General features: G+C 35.2%; 1 protein-coding gene and 1 non-coding gene across 2 annotated transcripts in view; both read right to left on the bottom strand.

The window, feature by feature from the left end:
- The window catches only part of LOC111509343 (uncharacterized), a 31,385-nt gene that overhangs the window by 13,286 nt on the left and 463 nt on the right, over nucleotides 1-17,636 (bottom strand). The gene's annotated exons all lie outside the window — the stretch shown is intronic.
- LOC141485208 (uncharacterized) lies at nucleotides 966-2,042 on the bottom strand. Its single transcript, XM_074181473.1, has 2 exons — nucleotides 1,741-2,042; nucleotides 966-1,677 (listed from the first exon to the last, which is right to left on the bottom strand). The coding sequence occupies exons 1-2, from the start codon at nucleotides 1,890-1,892 to the stop codon at nucleotides 966-968; spliced, it is 864 nt and encodes a 287-aa protein (XP_074037574.1). The 5' UTR covers nucleotides 1,893-2,042.

Genomic DNA, 17,636 nt, shown 5'->3' with positions numbered 1-17,636 from the left:
AGATGATTATATGTCATCATCGGAATTGAGGACATCATCATCGATTAGGATTGGGGATGGCGGAGGACTATCCTCGATGAGGATAGGGGATGGTGGAGGACGTCTAACGTCAAGCTCGTCATCAGCATCATCACCAGAGTCGTCGTCGTCATCATCGTCGTCGTCGCTACTCATTGGGACAATGTCATCATAAGCAGGGTCCCACCATCCGTCAGGATCTGGATATTCCGAGTCATCCAAGTGTCCTTCGTCACTGCCAGTGACATGCTGAACTTGCATCCTGATGTCGTGATCCCGGTATTCGTATGGCGGACTGTGGGGTTCCGTGGTGGAAGAGACAACCTGTACCTGGCTGTTATCCCAGTAATTGAAGTTGTACCCCTGATCCGGGCAGCTATAGGGTTCGGAGGTTGAATCGGGTTCCATCTCGATGCTAGCTGATCAACTGAATGTTTCATCAGATGATTTCTACTTTTATACTTTCGAGAGGGAGTGGGAGAGGAGTGGAACATTGAGTAGGGGTAAATTGTAGTGTGACATAAGACATATTCAATGAGTAGGGGTAAATTGCAAAGTGACATAAGACATATTCAATGAAAGAGATACTTGAATGGATAAAATACAAATGAAATATACTTGTCGATTTCACTATGAAACATGTCTATTTTTTTATTTTTTAAATTTTCTTCACATGAAATTATTTACAAGTGATTAGAGAACACAAAAATTGATGTGAGGTATTTGTCTAGAAGAACTTGGAATTGAAATAAAAAAATAATAATGATAATAAGAGGAAGTGAAGAAAAATGCTCCAACCATCGCATTGTTCAATGTGTACCAAACCAAAAAACAGTGTACACCCTTTATTTCACTTCCTTTTCCTTTATTCAATATAAACTTAACAAATATAAACTTAAAACTACCATAATTAAATACTCCTAACTAACCTAAAACTAATCTTACATTTACACTTCATCTACAAAAAGAGTGTCCATAACTGTCACTACTTTTTTGTACAGCTCTATCGAAGAGGTCTTTGCTTTACACCTTTCCTGCAGAGATGCATAATTCCGATCTATTTCGGCCATTTCCTTTTGGAGTTCCCTCCGTCGGTTATCCATTTCAGCCATTTGTCGCTTCATGGTAACCAACTCGGCCTCGCTAGATCGGGCAGCTCGTTCTGCTTTCTTGCATCTCTGCAGAAAAACACTCATCTTTTCACTAACCTCTCCGATAGGCTGTGGCACCAACACCTCAGGATCCGCCGGTGTCGCTGGCAGCGGTGGTAGTCGCGTCACCAACGGCGACAATATCACCAACTCCGGAGAAGGACTCCTCGGAATTTCCACTGCTGCTGGTGCTGCTGCTGGTGTGGAGGCCCTCTTACGAGAGGTCGAAAAACTACCTGCATAAGGATTAGTCCTATTGCAAGTAGCTCGGTACTTTGAAATAGGACCAACCTTTGCTGCAGGTCGTTGGCAAACCTTCTTCACAGCCCTGACTTCCTCCTCCTCCTCGAATAAGTCAGGGCTAGAAGATCTGCACCTAACTCGCGAACGCGAAGTGGTTGGCTGGTCAACCGTCACCGCTCTCGAAGATGCTGCCTCCTCCTGGTCAGCGGACACCGGCAGAATAGACGCCACAGCATTATTCACCTCCTGTGTATTGGTTGCCATTCTGAAAAAGAAGAAATAATACAAAGTTAGTTGATATAAAAAATAACATTCCTAATTTACTTACTCAAATATCAAGTTGGTCGTTGGAACGTACTGCCTTGTTGTGGAGTGGACTGCTCTCGATGAGATGACTTCTCGAACTGAATGTTGTGGAGTGCTCTCCGGAGGGTATCGACTTCGATGCGTGAGCGGTGGGAAAATGGTGGGAGCGCACATGCGCGATGAGGGTAGGGGTGTACATGCGCAAATGTTGGGAGTCGGGGGCGGGGCTTCGGGGAGGGGAGGGGCGGGGCTTCGGAAAGGGGGCGGGGCTTCGGAAAGGGGCGGGGTATCCGAAAAGTTGGTGGCGACGGGGGGGGGGGGGGGGGGGGCGTGGCCCTAACGGGCCCCGCCCACTGCCTGGGCTCCGCCCAGGTGGGTGGGGCCTCCGGCCCCAGGTAGGCGGGACATCTGGAGAGACATCTACGCCCTCTTCGCGCGCGCGTTCGTAACATAATATGCAACCGAACACCTAACCTAACGTATTAACGTATTAACGTAACCTAACCTAGTACGCTAACCTACCGCTATGCAACCGAACACCTAACCTATCGTATGTATTAACGTAACCTAACCTAGTACGCTAACCTACCGCTATGCAACCGAACACCTAACCTAACCTAACCTAACCTAACCTAACCTAACCTAACCTACAGTAACTATTAACCTAACCTAACGAGGGAATACTAACCTAACACCTAACCTAACGTAAGTATGCAGCTAACCTAACGTAGCTATTAACCTAACCTAACGAGGGAATACATTCACCATGTTGGTTCCATTAATACATCATCAGTTGGTTTTGGTTTTGGTTGTATTATTCTATGATTTGGATTAATGTTCAGTCCTGGATATCCCAGTCCACCTGATGATGATGGCCTGACTTTATAGTTTCTCTCCAAAACTTCTTTATGGTTTTTCTCCAATACTTCAACTCTCTGTTCCAGTACATCATACTTTTTCATTGTAGTCCCTGTTATGTTTGACATAGCATCAAATTTTTTATTTGTAGACGCTGTTATGTCAGACATTTTTATGTCTACATCACTTGTAAGTTTGTCAAATTTACGAGTGAAAGTTATCCGAGCCTCTGCAATTTTATCGTTAAATGCTTGCCGGGCGTCCCGAGCAATATTGCCTATTGTGGATTGTATTGCAGCTTGTAGGGCTAGAAGTATAACTTCCTTTGCTCCATTAATTTCCCCCTCAAGATATGATACAGTTACACAATCACTCTTGTCAATTGGTTCACTTGTATTTTTCAATATTTTCCTTTGCATGTCATAATGACCATCTTTTGTTAATTTAAAACCATTCCCAGGAGGACCTCGAATGACATTACCACCCCATTTTCTTTTTCTACCAAACTTATCGATTGTTTTAGACATTGTGCACTCTACGATGATTCTCTTCAAACTGATATTTCTGTCATTTACATTATACTATATATTGCAGTAATTGATTAGGGAAATAGAAATAATACAAATAAAATTTTAATCATTTTATATTCATTACAGTAATACATATACATACATACATAATACATTAATATCACATTACTTCTATCATATATTATTAATTATAAATGGCTACATAAATATCAATATTGAATTTTCCGGTTTTGAAGATATTGAATGATATTTCAATCATTGATCTCGGCAGATAATAAATTAATCAATTGATCCAATGGAGTCTCCTGAGATTGTGATTGTTGAATAATATTACTTATCCAACGAATGTTCTCATTTGGATCGTTTTCATAAAATTCAATATCATTATGACCCCAAGGAAGAGTGTGGGTAGTATTCGGAATGATAAATCGTTTATCGTCGTGATATGATAATGCAACTTTATTTTTTAATTCAGTATACATATCATGTAACACGCTTCTAAATGAATTCATCTTTCTGAATATCATACCACCTTGTTCGACGATTTTTTGATAATCTTCGCATGTCAATTCATTCTTTATTACAGATCGTTTAACCCCTTTGGCTTTCTTAAATTCACCATCAACAGATTTCACATAATATGCTTTAGCACCTGTACCATAAAAACTCATGATTGGATCATTTGGAAATTCATCTTTGAAGTTACCCAAGACTGAACTTGTTACTGGAATATTGAATTGGTTAACTATACTGTAATTGGATGTATCAAATCTACTTATGTTAGTTTTTATGAATTCATAAAAATTTTCTGTGTTTACTTTAAGAATGAGCGAGTCGGTATCTGTGTAAAGTAAAGAGACATTTTCATCAAAGTGTTGTTTGATGCATCCATAGAAAAAGTCATACATGACTGTTTTAGATAATTCTAATATGGAAAATCCCAAATATAATGGTTTATCGTAATGAACCTTCACTCTACCCAATTGAATGGCAACGAAATTATCAGTGAAAATTGAACAATTTTTGAAATTTGGTTTGGCTATGAGAGTGCTGGCACCTATATTTTTCTTTATATTTTCCCAATGTGTAACGAGTCTAACATCAATTCGATTATCTACATTCTCCATTGTCTTTCCATACACCGCATTATTCATTAGTTTATAGAAATCTTTAACAGATTTGTTGTTAGACCTATTACGCATTTCAGTATTAAGATCTATATAGGGTTTCATCCAGCATGATTGTTTGAATTTCAATACTCTATGTGTATTCATTACAATCAATCCATTTTTGACAGCTTGCTGTAGATTCCTATAATGAACAATATATTTTCTTTTATCATTCAAATTTGGAATTAATTTGGGAATTTTCGATTGTGTACGAGGTGGTATTATTTTTTCGACTAAAAATGGAAGGTCAGAATGTTTATCATGCAACTCTTGTGGATAATGAATGTCCACTTCAAATACATACCCATACGGACTATCAGTACTCACATCCATCACATCGAGATTAAGAATTTCATTTGGTGTCAACCATGTAAATTCACTTGTTGGTAGAGGTTGTGACATACTGTGACCGTATAGATTTGTTGCATCTAAATATGTAATGAATGTGGAAGGTTCGTTGGGATTATAATTGGGTAAAAATCTATTATTTGCTATATGTTTCCTCTCGCTACATTGACTAATTCCACCTCGTATACCTTTTTGAAAAAAGTGAATCATATCAATGTCAGTTAGTAATTCCAATTCAACATTAGTGAACTTCAACATGGCATCCCATGATAATCCAGGTGCAGTGTAATATTGTGCCGGATCTAAGTTATATATCTCTAAACTTGTGGTGCGGAAGTTTTCAAAAATATCACATAGTAGCAATACATCCGACTTCAAATACAAATCAGAGTATTCCCCCAAATTCTGACACTCGAATAAATTCCAAACTTTTCTAGCCCTATCATAATCAGTTTCCGATATATGTTCACAATTGAGTGTGTCATAAAACTGATTTTTTGTCGGAAGTAATGGATAATTCAATTTGTCAATGTCATCAACAAAACTATATGGAAATACACCTTTCTGTCTCATCAAATTGAATTTCTCAATTTGTGGGAAATGTTTGTGCATCTCCAAACATTGATCGGAGGTCAAGTTTGCACCCAACTTCTCCAACGAATTAGTCATAAATTTATAACTATCGATAAATCTCATTTTGAGATAATTCTTCCTAACCACACCATCTTTATCGGTATAGCTGTGTGTGAAGAGATGCTTCGTGAAAGATATATATTTCTCTTTAGTTTGCGGGATAACATCAACTTTCTCTTTATTCCTATACAATTCTTTTATGAATAAATGACAATCATAACCACTTAAATTATGAAAAATGATAGGTATGAAGTTTGGTATTTTGAAATTTAAATTACATTTCGAGTGAGCGGCATGTGATCTTTTCTTTCCTGTGACATGACAATGATCTCTTACTTTGACTTCACCATCAGTAAATGCTTTATTACATATACCACAAGTTCTGGCTGCAGCAAACTGTTCTTCTTCTTCGTCAGTTTGTGTATCCATCGGTTTAGGGTTTCTGAGATGATTTTCATGTATCTCTTTCAAATCATCTTCAATGCTACTCACAAATTTCTGAGCTGCATCTACACCCCTATATGTAACAAATTTTGACAAATCATCATTATATGAACACTTTATCAAATAAGCAAATGAATATGGGGCATGTTTGAATGTTTTAATCGTGTATGAACTTTCAGGATTTGGCTCATTCACATGAATCGGTTTAAGCACTGATTCAAAATCAGCATACACTACAAATGGCACCCTCATTTGCCTCTCAAAGTTTTCAAACATTAGTTTATTTTCCGCAACCATTCTACCATATTTATTGATCTTTAAATTAGTAGTTGGTGTTGTGGTACTAATGTGATTACAATCATACATATTATGACGTAAAAGCAATCTCTCATCAGAAAAATATATCAAACATCCGTCACAAAAATATTTTTTCTGTCTATGAGCTGATAGTTGATTAGAAACTAATCTTGAAAGATCTTTGATCCAACAATAGTGACCATTACCGGAGTCATCAGTTATAAACAACAAATTGACATGTCTCCGGAGTCTTCTCTGTGAGTATCGCAATGGACCAATCACTTCATACTTCATTTTACCCTTCTCAAATGTACTCTCTAAACCGTAAACATTAATTGAAATATCATTCCTATCTTCGAATATTTCGATACTCTTATTATTAACTTTAACCGGAAAATCCATACCTGTGACATCTAAAACAGTGGAAAAATGTGGATATGACGTAAGTTCGGACACTCGACTATCTGCAGGATATAATGCTGATGTTATAGCCCAAGCAAAACAATATTGATCTTCATTACGAACATTCACAACAGCTTTCTTCCATTGAATACATTGAGGCAGCTTCACATATGAACGTCCTTCCAGTGGACTGTATTTATTAATGTTGACCTCGAGAAACAATATTTTTTCACAAGTCCAACCTGAATTATAAAAAAAAAAATATTACTATTCAATCTTATTGAAATTTTTAAAAAATAAATACCTGAGTCGCGATCCTGGAACTCAGTCGTTTGAGCCACAATTACATCACGGAATCCATCAAAAACAGCATTCAAATCTGAAGATTGGTCCACTATTTTATTTTGGGAATTAAATGACTTCGTGTCCCTCGAATCATCAGTCTGAAGAATATAATTCCCAAAAACTTCCATATTCACCTTGATGCTTTTATGGATCCTGATGGCTGATTCCAGTAATTCAATGACCTTCTGCCTAATCTTATTGAAAAATGACATGTAGTCACTGGTTACAATCGAACTCTCCACCCTGTATGTAGCAATGCGGCAATTGAATGCATTCGTTATAATTTGAACACCGTCAGACAATTGAACACATGCATTATTTTTATGACTCATGGTTCTTCGGTGAGAATTCACTTGGCTCATAGGAATTGTCACATTACAACAATTGCACGTATACATAGGTGTTGCATTATCCACTCTCACCCGTTTCACTGCAGGCCCTCCTTGGCAACTCTGGAGCTGATGCCGACGAAGATTATCACTACGAGTGAAAGATTTACCACAGTCACAGGAATACATTTTATATAATAGTTCTCACTAACTCACTTGATGTAAACTGACATAGCCAACACTCGTACGCTTCTTAAATACACTCTGATAGGACCCGTCAAGACGTCATAGCCAACCCCACTTCTCAACTACATGCGCCAAGATTACCTCCCAACTGAATGCGATAACAGATGTCGATATACGAGCAAGCAGTGGTCGTTGCGGTCTCGGAGAGGGTAGACGCTAGGCAAACGGTCCTCGGCTGCCGTTGTGTCACCATCGATAGCGGGGCTAGAGCGACCTTCATCGCTTCGGGAGAGGTGAGGGCAGACCGATGAATACGCATTACTCTGCCACACGTCGTGGAGTGAACATGTCGCTCTCTAGCCGTTGAACGGTTATTGCTGTGACGTCACTCCACTACTAACTTGGTGCCCTAACACCGATGGAGCATTTACTACTTGGAGGATCTTCGAAGTATGCAGACGTATGTTTGTACATAGACAAACAAGCACATGATGAAACCCTGTACCGTGCATTCTCCTACACACACACACACACACATAAACACACAAAATCTCATATGAAAAAAAAATCTGAACGATCCATGCACCAGACACTTCAAGGTCACAACGCCTTGACTTCACTGCACAACAAAAAAACTTCACCAAACAACAACCAATAAAAAAAGCAATTAATACGTCATAGTGGTGGGGGGAGGCCGAGAATCAGCTGTAAACAACTACTACTGGATGACAACAAGTATTGAAAAATCATATACCAACAAAAGATTTCTGTTGGAGAAGAAGAAATACACTAACAATTCATCAATTCATGAGTATATCAAAGAATAGTGTGAAATATTCAGGCATGTCATACATTTAGTCAAAACTATGTATTTTCATAATTCCATTACTAATTTTTTGGATATTGTTCTTCATTTAACAAAATAATACATTCATTTATTAAAAAACATGCATATAACTGAAAATTGCTTAGTTTCAACTCAACCTCATGAAATTGCACAATTTTAGATGTATAAAACAGTCGGTAGTTCCAAATCACAACATCCTACACTCATACTCCTATATGTTAGAAAAAGCAACTTCAATGATCCAAAATTTTTTTTATCACTCTTGGAATCTGGCATAATAGTTAGTGTTGAAGCACTCAATCTGGGTATGCTGAGATACCAACATCGATTATGTAAGAAAATATCTTGCATTTACAAATTCATTTGACATTCCTATTTATTATGGACAATTTCTTAGAAAATTGCCATTAATACCCCTTTTCAAAATGGAAATGAGTTTGATATGAATAATTATAGAGGTATATCATTATAGAGGTATACGCATTATTGAAATTATTATTCAATACAATTTATAAAATACCTAAATGAGAAAAATGTCTAAATTGAAAGGGTACTTTTTGAGAAGAGATTAATTTTTGGGAAAGAAAGGTTTTGACTTTCTACTTATGAACGAATTAAGTGTTGTTTCTAATAATGTTAACCGTATTTGCTACTGAAAAGCCAACAAGGTAAATGTTTTACGGCGAAACATCGGATGTCTAGCAATCGAAGACAATTGTGGATCTAACAATCGAAACGTCGTGAACTAACGTGACTTGGAATCTCTTCACTTTTTTATTTTTATTTTCTTTCTTTTTTCATTTTTTTCATTTCTTCATTTTTATATTCAATTGTTCTATTTTTACTTGTATTTTATTTCACTATTATTTCATTTCAGGTTTATTTTGGTTAATATAATTATTATTTTCAGCTACTCATTTTTAATTCTTCTTTTTTAGTTGTTTCAGGGATTTCAAATCATTTTATATAGTAGACAATGGAAGTACGAACTAGTGAAATTCATCATGAAACATTGTCAATCACCTTCAAACAAAAGTAAGGACAGTGTTCGATGTGAGTGAAATTTCACTATTTCATTATTTATGTTGTATAGAAATCCTCTGATTGATATCTGATTAGATTCCACAACGAATGTTTGCAATACAAACGGAATAGAGAATATCTATTTATAATATGAGTGTTGAAAGTGAGGTTATATTTTGTGAGTGAAAAACGAATAAAATAAAACCTAATTTTAACAAAAATATTATAAAAGTTTCCTGTACAACTTTCCTGTTTTCATAATAAAATAGATAAATTCAATATTTCTATAAAAACACACTTCTCTTGTCGATTAACTATTTTCAAGTTATCGCATTTGCTGTGAAGTGGCCGTGTCAGGTGACGCCAAATCACCTGGTTACCTACAAACAGTACCTATTGTTTACAGATTATGAGTTTTATTCAAAGTCACATTTGAAGTTCTTGCTGGTGTTTGATGTCTTGCATAATGAAGAACAATAGTAAGGAATTGTGTGTTCCTGACGATATTGAAGAGGCTGCAAAAAGAGCTTCAATTGAATTATTACCAAAAAAATCGGCTCAGCAGTACGACATTGCATATTCTAATTTTCTTAGCTGATGTAGACTTGAAAACGTCGAAGGAAATTTCAGCGAAACCGTCTTCTTAGACTATTTAGAAGAGGAATGAAAAATATGGAACTCGTCAACTTTGTGGAGCAAGTTTTCAATGATGAAGTCGAGTGCGATCGTTAAAAACGGTGTTAATACAAGCAAATATTTCAAGGTAATGACATTCTTGAAACGGAGAAATGAATGTTATAGTCCTGAAAAATGAAAAACTCTGGCGTTTGAACAAGTCCAGAAGTTTATAAATGAGGCGCCAGATGAAAAATATTAGGTGATAAAGACAAATTATGAATACTGTGCCAACCCAGTTGGTATAAACACGTTTGGATAATGCCCTCTACTATTGCTGAGTTTCTGAACCTCCCGGAACCAGAGGAATATACAGGTCACTGTTGCAGAAGGTCTTCTCCTTCTTTGCTAGCAGAATCAGGAGCAAATATAATGGATATTTTGGAGCAGAGAGAATGGAAGTCTACAACAGTAGATGAGAATTACATCAATCAATCTATTCCTTATAAAAAGGCTATTGCTAAAAGAATAATCCCAACAGCTAGCTCCACCGTAGCAGCATTGCCCTCTTCATTTCAAGAATCGAATGTTAATGCCCATGAAATTATCAACTCAGATAATATATTACAAGGCTCTTCAACATCGCAAGGTATTAATTTCAGCAGTTGTTCTAATTGTACTTTCCATATTAATGTACATAAATAATAATAATGTAATTAATACATTTGCAACAGAATTTAATTGTATCTATGTCTATTGATCATAAAAAAACTTCTTTGAAAATTGAATAATTATGTTCTGTTTATTGACATTTGGTCGAAAAAAATCGAGTTAAAAATATTTTTAACACACTACTTTGTAAACATCATCTTTCAATATTCTTGGCAACCTTTAAAAATGTCACTTTTAATGACAGTTGTACGTCGTATAATTTAGCATTCATATAAAAGTATTCGTTTCGAAAGTATTTTTTTTTCGTGTGATTCAATGTTTATATGAGGATAGCTGTTTCCAAAAGGTATTTTCTTCCAGTTTGTGTCTGAAAGTTAATTCTTTGTATGATCTACAAATCTTTGTATAGAGGTAATTTTTGAAATAGATTGCTTCCTTCCTTTCTTTGGAAGCCAAAACTTTTCCTTTCTTTGGAAGCCAAAACTTTTTTTCCGAGAAATATATCCTAATGGGGTCACAATTTGGTTTTAGGCAGAACTCTAGCATCACCGATGCTTTATTTTTTCTATCAGATAAAATTAATATGGTGTTGGACTCTGGTTCTATTTTGGGGCCAACACTTTTATCATTCATGTTAATAACATCGTCTGTAACAGGTTAACAAATGTATACACCAGTATATATTTCTAATGAGGAATTATCGATTGTTTCACTGCCAATCGATTCAGTTATTTTGTTTTACATTACATTCATTACGTATATTCACTGAATTATTCTCACTCAAGAGTGGATATATATGATTTTAGCGATTGGTGAGTGTTTATAGAATTGCCTTTTTGCGTCGAGGGTGTATGCTCAAAAATATCCAGACCAAAACAAGTTGGTTTTCAAACGATTGCTAGATAAATTCCATAGGACTGAAAGTGTAGTTTATGAAAAGTCAAATCAACCAAAATCTATCATTGGAAATGAGGAAAATGAATTTCTTATTATGGAATCAATCACAGAAAATCTTCATACGAGTCAACGTAAGATCAAGAAAGATACAGGGATAAGCAAACGGAGCATTGCCGGGGTAATACAAAAATGCAAATTTCATCCATATCGTATTCAGATGCACCAGGAATCGGATAATACAATCATTTTCACGGAATCAGAGAAAAAGGGAATCACCAACATGAACCCCTCTTGCCCTAAACTATATTGCCAGATAAAAACACATAAAGAGGATAACCCCATAAGTCCGGTGGTTTCGTATATAAATAGTCCGGTAAGAGAACTTAGAATACACCTTAACAAGTTGTTCAAAAATATTACCAATTTCGTCCCACCTCACAGCATTGAAAATTCACTGAAAACATACGGAACCAAACCACGCCACATAATTCAATTTTAGTTTCATTCGATGTTTAGAGTATGTTCTCCAACATACCGTACAACAAGTGGAAGCGCCTCATTTTAGATATAGATCAAGCCAAAGTAGACCATATCACTTCCTTTGATAGCTTTCGATGTGTGCCTAAATCAGAGCTACCTACAGTTCAACAACAAATTTCATAAACAGGATTCAGGTTTACCAATGAGCTCACCCCTTAGTCCACTTTAAGCAGACATATTCATGAACAGCTTAGAGACCACTATAGTGGATAAAAAACATATTCAATTTTGGTACAATTATTCTCGCCTGTTTCAGAGATACCTACCACACGACAGCTGAACCAATTTATGACATTCATGAATAATCTTAATAGCAACATTCAGTTCACACTCGAAATAGAGATAGAGAAATAGATAAATTTCTTAGACCTGACCATTACACAAAATCAGAATAAATTTGAGTTCAATGTTGTCAGAAAACCTAGCTATACAGACATTACCATCCCAAGCGATTCTTTCCATCCAGATAGTCATAAATAAGCAGCCTACAATTCAATGTTGCAATGAGCAATTTCATTGCCTTTGTCTGCTAACAATCTAGCTATAATTACACAGATAGGTCATAATAAAAGAAGTGGGTAAACATAACATATTTTGGAAAAAGAACAGATATAATTGCGGGTTTCTTCAGAATAAACAATGTGGAAGTGGCATTCACACCACATGCCAGGTTATCTGATTTCTTTTTCAATGCCAAAGATAGGCTGGATAAGTTGGAGGAATCTGGAGTGTATAAGCTTAAGTGTCCGGAGTGTGATAGTGTTTATGTGGGACAATGTGGCTGAAATTTCCAAAAATGGTATGCTGAACATTAAAGGCCTTCAGACTGAGGAAAAATGATTCGACGTTTTCAAATCATTCCTTTTCATGCAACCACAAGTTTCCGAATCTAAACGACACGGAAATAGGGCACTATGCAAGTAACGGTGGCAAACTCAATTATTTAGAATCCTTGGAAATTCACAAGCATAAACATTACGGGTGTAACCTGTTAAATGATCAAATTGATTTAGTTTACTCACCGGTTTTCAAATCAGCATATCCGCATTGTAACTAGTGAACAATATTCAGGTACTCAATCAAGCCAAGAACCTACATTATTACCTACAGGGGTGCTATATGAGGGCTAATGTAATCTACCATTGTTAGTTCAATGTATAAGTTTGAAAATGTCCTTACAGAACGTAGCTGCATCAACTTTAGTTACAAATAAAAGTGGTAAAAAAAATAGAAAGTTTCAAGCAAAATCTGGTCATTTTTACAGCACTTTATCAATAACATTCACAAAAAAAAAATCGAAAGTTTCAATGACTGATTCATACGTTTTCTCATCAAGGTAACAGAAGCAATAAACTACACATATGTTCAACAGATTCATTCGAAAACTGTTTGAGACAAAGATAAAGAAAATCTAGTGAATTGAAATTAACTAAAAATCTTTGAAACTGAAGATGTTGGAAGACAACTTGCCTGTGTTCGTCAAAGTCAATTTACTTGTTTTATTTTGAACGGTTTTATTCAGCTTGTTCTGTTCGTTTGTATGTTTATTCATTTGTTTGAATCAAATGTAGTAATTGAAGTTCGACCCATTTCTTGTTGACAGATTGATCTGATATTAGGTAAGTATTTTTAATTTTTTGTCAATAATATTTTTTAATTTTTTATTTTTCAGCTTTTATCAATATGTCGATTTTTTATTTGTTTGGTTGTTGCTTGTATATTATTTCATTGTAATTTCAGTTTTTTGTTTAATAAAATTGTTATTTTTGGGTGAATCTTATTAATTTTTTTTTCAAGGTTTTCAAATCAATTTATATTAAATTAGACAATGGAAGTCCGAACTGATGAAATACACCACGAAATATTGTCAACATCCTGCAAACAAATTAGGTAACACATTTAGTTCTGATAACAATACAATTGAATGGATTATATATCATTGTAAATCAAGATGGCCGCAGCTACAAAATGACGAATTACATATTTTTTCCAACTACCTCCATATGGATATCAAATGACAGATCTTGACTAGTAGAATAGTGGTGTACTTTGAAAAAGGTGCAAATTTAAGATGGTCACAGCTACAAAAAAGCGGATTACTTATTTTTTCACAACCACCTCAATATGGGTAGGTATTAAATGACAGGACTTGACTAGTACTATAATAGTACACTATAAAAAAATGCAAATCCAATTCGAATAACTTTGTCAACTTAGAATCGAGATACCAGCATGGATGAAGCCAAGTTAAGATTTTGTATCGTGTCGAGGATTTTGTGGCGTTAGGGTGACTACGTCGTGGACACCGTATTCAATATATTTGGCTCCCAGCAACTATTGGCTGTTCGCGAACCTCAAACAGATGTTCATCGCTAAGAAATTTCGCTCAAATTAAGAGGTTATTGCTGAAACTGGCTAAAGGTGAATCGTTCTACATAAGTGATATTGAAATATTAGAGCGGCGCTGGAATGATTTTGTGGCTATTTATGGAGGTTACGTTGATTAATAAAGGCCAATTTTGAACAAATTAACAACACTTTTTTTTCTCAGGCCCGAAACTTTTCAGCTATGTGTTAGTTCCTTACTATAACTTTAAATTTTTAAGAACTCCATGAAAAATATTTGGTTTATAATACAAAATATATACAATTATACAGCATGACTCCCGATCGATGGTAGGTTATACGTTTCTGGAAAACGCAAAGCATGATTTTCTGAAAATTTCATCTCTTACATTTCCTTACCTGTTCTATCGACTTAAAATATTTTCAGCATTGCGGCGTTGCCACTTCCATCAAAAAGTCCTAGCAACTTTAATTTTTTAAATAGAACACCCCGTATATTAATACATTTTTGGAAACACTCTAGTATTTTAATACTTATTTGTTGATAATGTCCTATACCTATCTCTATCTGTTTTTGAGATAAAAAATAAATTGTGCCAAATATGGTCCAAAACATAGCCTTAATTGAAATTAAGTACACCAGTACTCTCAATTCATGAAAAGTTGATATTTCGATAATAGTTTGGACAAACTCGAAATATTCTAATAACACTAAGAAATCGACTCCATATCATACAGGGCGTGCTAAAATTACTATTATTTCCATTGTGCATAAAAGTAGTCGAAAGTCCATTTTTTCAAATGAAACCCCCTGTATATTACTCGATAAATTGAAAGATGGTGAAAAATGCTTCAAGATGATATACAAGTCCCAATACCTAAAGCGTCAAGTTTTCTTAATAAAGCCGTTTTTGTGGAAAAATAGTTATTCACGTTTTACCTACAAGTGTTGAAAGTGGCATTTTATTTTGTGAGTGGGGATTATTACAAAACGAGCGTCAGCAAGTGGAGCAAACTCACGAGCAAAATAAAATCACTTTTAACAAATGTATCATACAAATTTTTTGTATAACGTTACTGCTGATAATAAAAAAAAATATAGGGTCCATGGGATTTGAACACACGATCTTTGGATTACAAGGCATATGTTACAACTACAACTTTCTACAGTTGGACTGAATACTACTTCGACATCGTCAGTAACTTCACAGGGATTTAATATTACCTACCAATAGCACGAACTGCATGTGTGAACTTTTCTAAATGATTTTTTGGTAGGTGTTCTGATTGAAGTGTTTCTATCAAAGAGATTTTCAATAACAGTTGTACAAAAAATGATTAAAAAAAAATTGATTTCTAGGTAGCCGTGGAAATATCAAGCTTATGACAGTTTGGTGACTTTTATGTGTAATTGATAAATGGTTATTGACGGTGTTTCGAAAAATCGCCAAAAATGAATGCAAATATTGATTATTCAATATTGATTATTTCTTATGAAATTATTTATTATACACGGACAGTGTGATCAAATCATTGCCAGAACTTGTAGAAAATTCAATCAAATGTATCCTGAATTAACACCGAAGAACGAGAGGAAGTTTGTAAGATTACAAAATAATTTCCTTAAATATGGCTCCATGTTAAAAGCGCCTTCAACATTACCAAAACCTGTCACTTCAAATGCGGACAATACTGTTAACGTTTTGGCATATTTTTATGCATATCCAGAAGCTTCCATTCGCAATGCAGAAAAAGATTTGGGTGTATCACATGCTTGAAAAATCACCGAATGCATCCGTATAAATTTACCAAAGTTCAAGCTCTAAAAGCAGAAGACTTCGAACGTTGAATTCAATTTTGTGAATCCCTTTTGATTCATACACAGGAAGATCGGGAATTTTTGTCAAAAATAATTTGGAGCGACGAATTAAAATTCACAAGAGATGGTATTTTCATTAGAAGGAATGAACATTTTTGGGCTGATCATAATCCTCATTTTACAAAAGAAATGGGTTTTCAAGAAAAATTTGACCCGAATGTTTTTTGTATTCTGAAGAACAATAAAATTAGCTTTTTTATTTATGAAGACACACTGAATGCAGAGAGATATCTCCAAATATTGGGGACGACTGTAACCGATTTTCTTGAAAATTTGCCTTTAGAGGAATATAGGAATTCGTGGTTTCAACTGGACGGAGCGCCAGCTCATTCCACCCAGGAAGTTTCCAGGAAACTTGACGAACTCTTCGACGATCATTGGTTTAGGCGGTTAGGGCCGTGGGATTGGCCACCGAGATCACCCGATCTCACGCCACTTGACTTTTTTATGGGGTGTTTTGAAAGAAAAGAAGAATTGCGACGGCGAATAGTGCGGAGTATTGAAGATCTGGATCCCCAGGAAATTGAAAAAGCAACCACAAGTCACGTACAAAAAACATTTTAGAGTGTTTAGAATGTAATGGACAATATTTCCAGCATTACTTGTGAAAATGTGATATTTTGTTTACAATTTTGTTATTTTGAATCATCCTATTCTGTTATTGTCTGTACTTTCACATGTTTTAGCCCACAAAATCTCACTTTCTACCTAGAAATGACTGATTTTTGGTACAGTTGTTCCCTGGAACAACTATACTTAACTATGAGCCATAGTTAAGGAAATCATTTTGTAACCTTACAAACTTCCTCTCGTTCATTGGTGTTAATTCAGGATACATTTAGTTAAATTTTTCACACATTCTGACAATGATTTGATCGCTTTGTTCATGTGTATAATAAATAATTTCATAAGAACTCCGTTTGAATAATCGATATTTGCATTCATTTTGGAAGGTGATTCGAAACACAGTCGATAACTCTTTGTAAATTACTTATAAAAGTAACCAAACTGCTATAAGCTTGATAATTCCACTGCTACCTAAATCCAAATTCTAAAAAAAAATAAGTTTCTAGAAGAAGCGACTTTATTGAGATAACTTGACGATTTATGTATAGGGACATGATATATCATCTTGAAGCATTTTTCATCATCTTTCAATTTACCGAGTAATATACAGGGGGTTTTATTTGAAAAAATGAACTTTTGACTATTTTTATGCACAATGGAAATAATAGTAATTTTAGTACGCCCTGTATGATATGGAGTCAATTTCTTGATGTTATTTGAATATTTCAAGTTTGTCCAAACTATCATCATAATATCAACTTTTCATGAATTGAGAGTACTGATGTACTTAATTTCAATTAAGGCTATGTTTTGGACCATATTTAGCACAATTCATTTTTTATTTCCAAAAATGTATTAATATACGGGGTGTTTCAGCAATGCTGAAAATATTTTAGATCGATAGAACAGGTAAGGAAATGTGAGAGGTGAAAATTTCAGAAAAATCATGCTTTGCGTTTTCCAGAAACGTCTAACCTACTGTCGACCGTGA

Source organism: Leptinotarsa decemlineata, unplaced genomic scaffold, assembly GCF_025532065.1.
Source record: "Leptinotarsa decemlineata unplaced genomic scaffold, Ldec_3_MD MMD2_tig00026314_RagTag_RagTag, whole genome shotgun sequence".
In the NCBI taxonomy this organism is placed as follows: Eukaryota; Metazoa; Arthropoda; class Insecta; order Coleoptera; family Chrysomelidae; genus Leptinotarsa; species Leptinotarsa decemlineata.
Note: the sequence above shows the minus strand (reverse complement) of the source record. Positions and strands in the feature narration are given on the sequence as shown.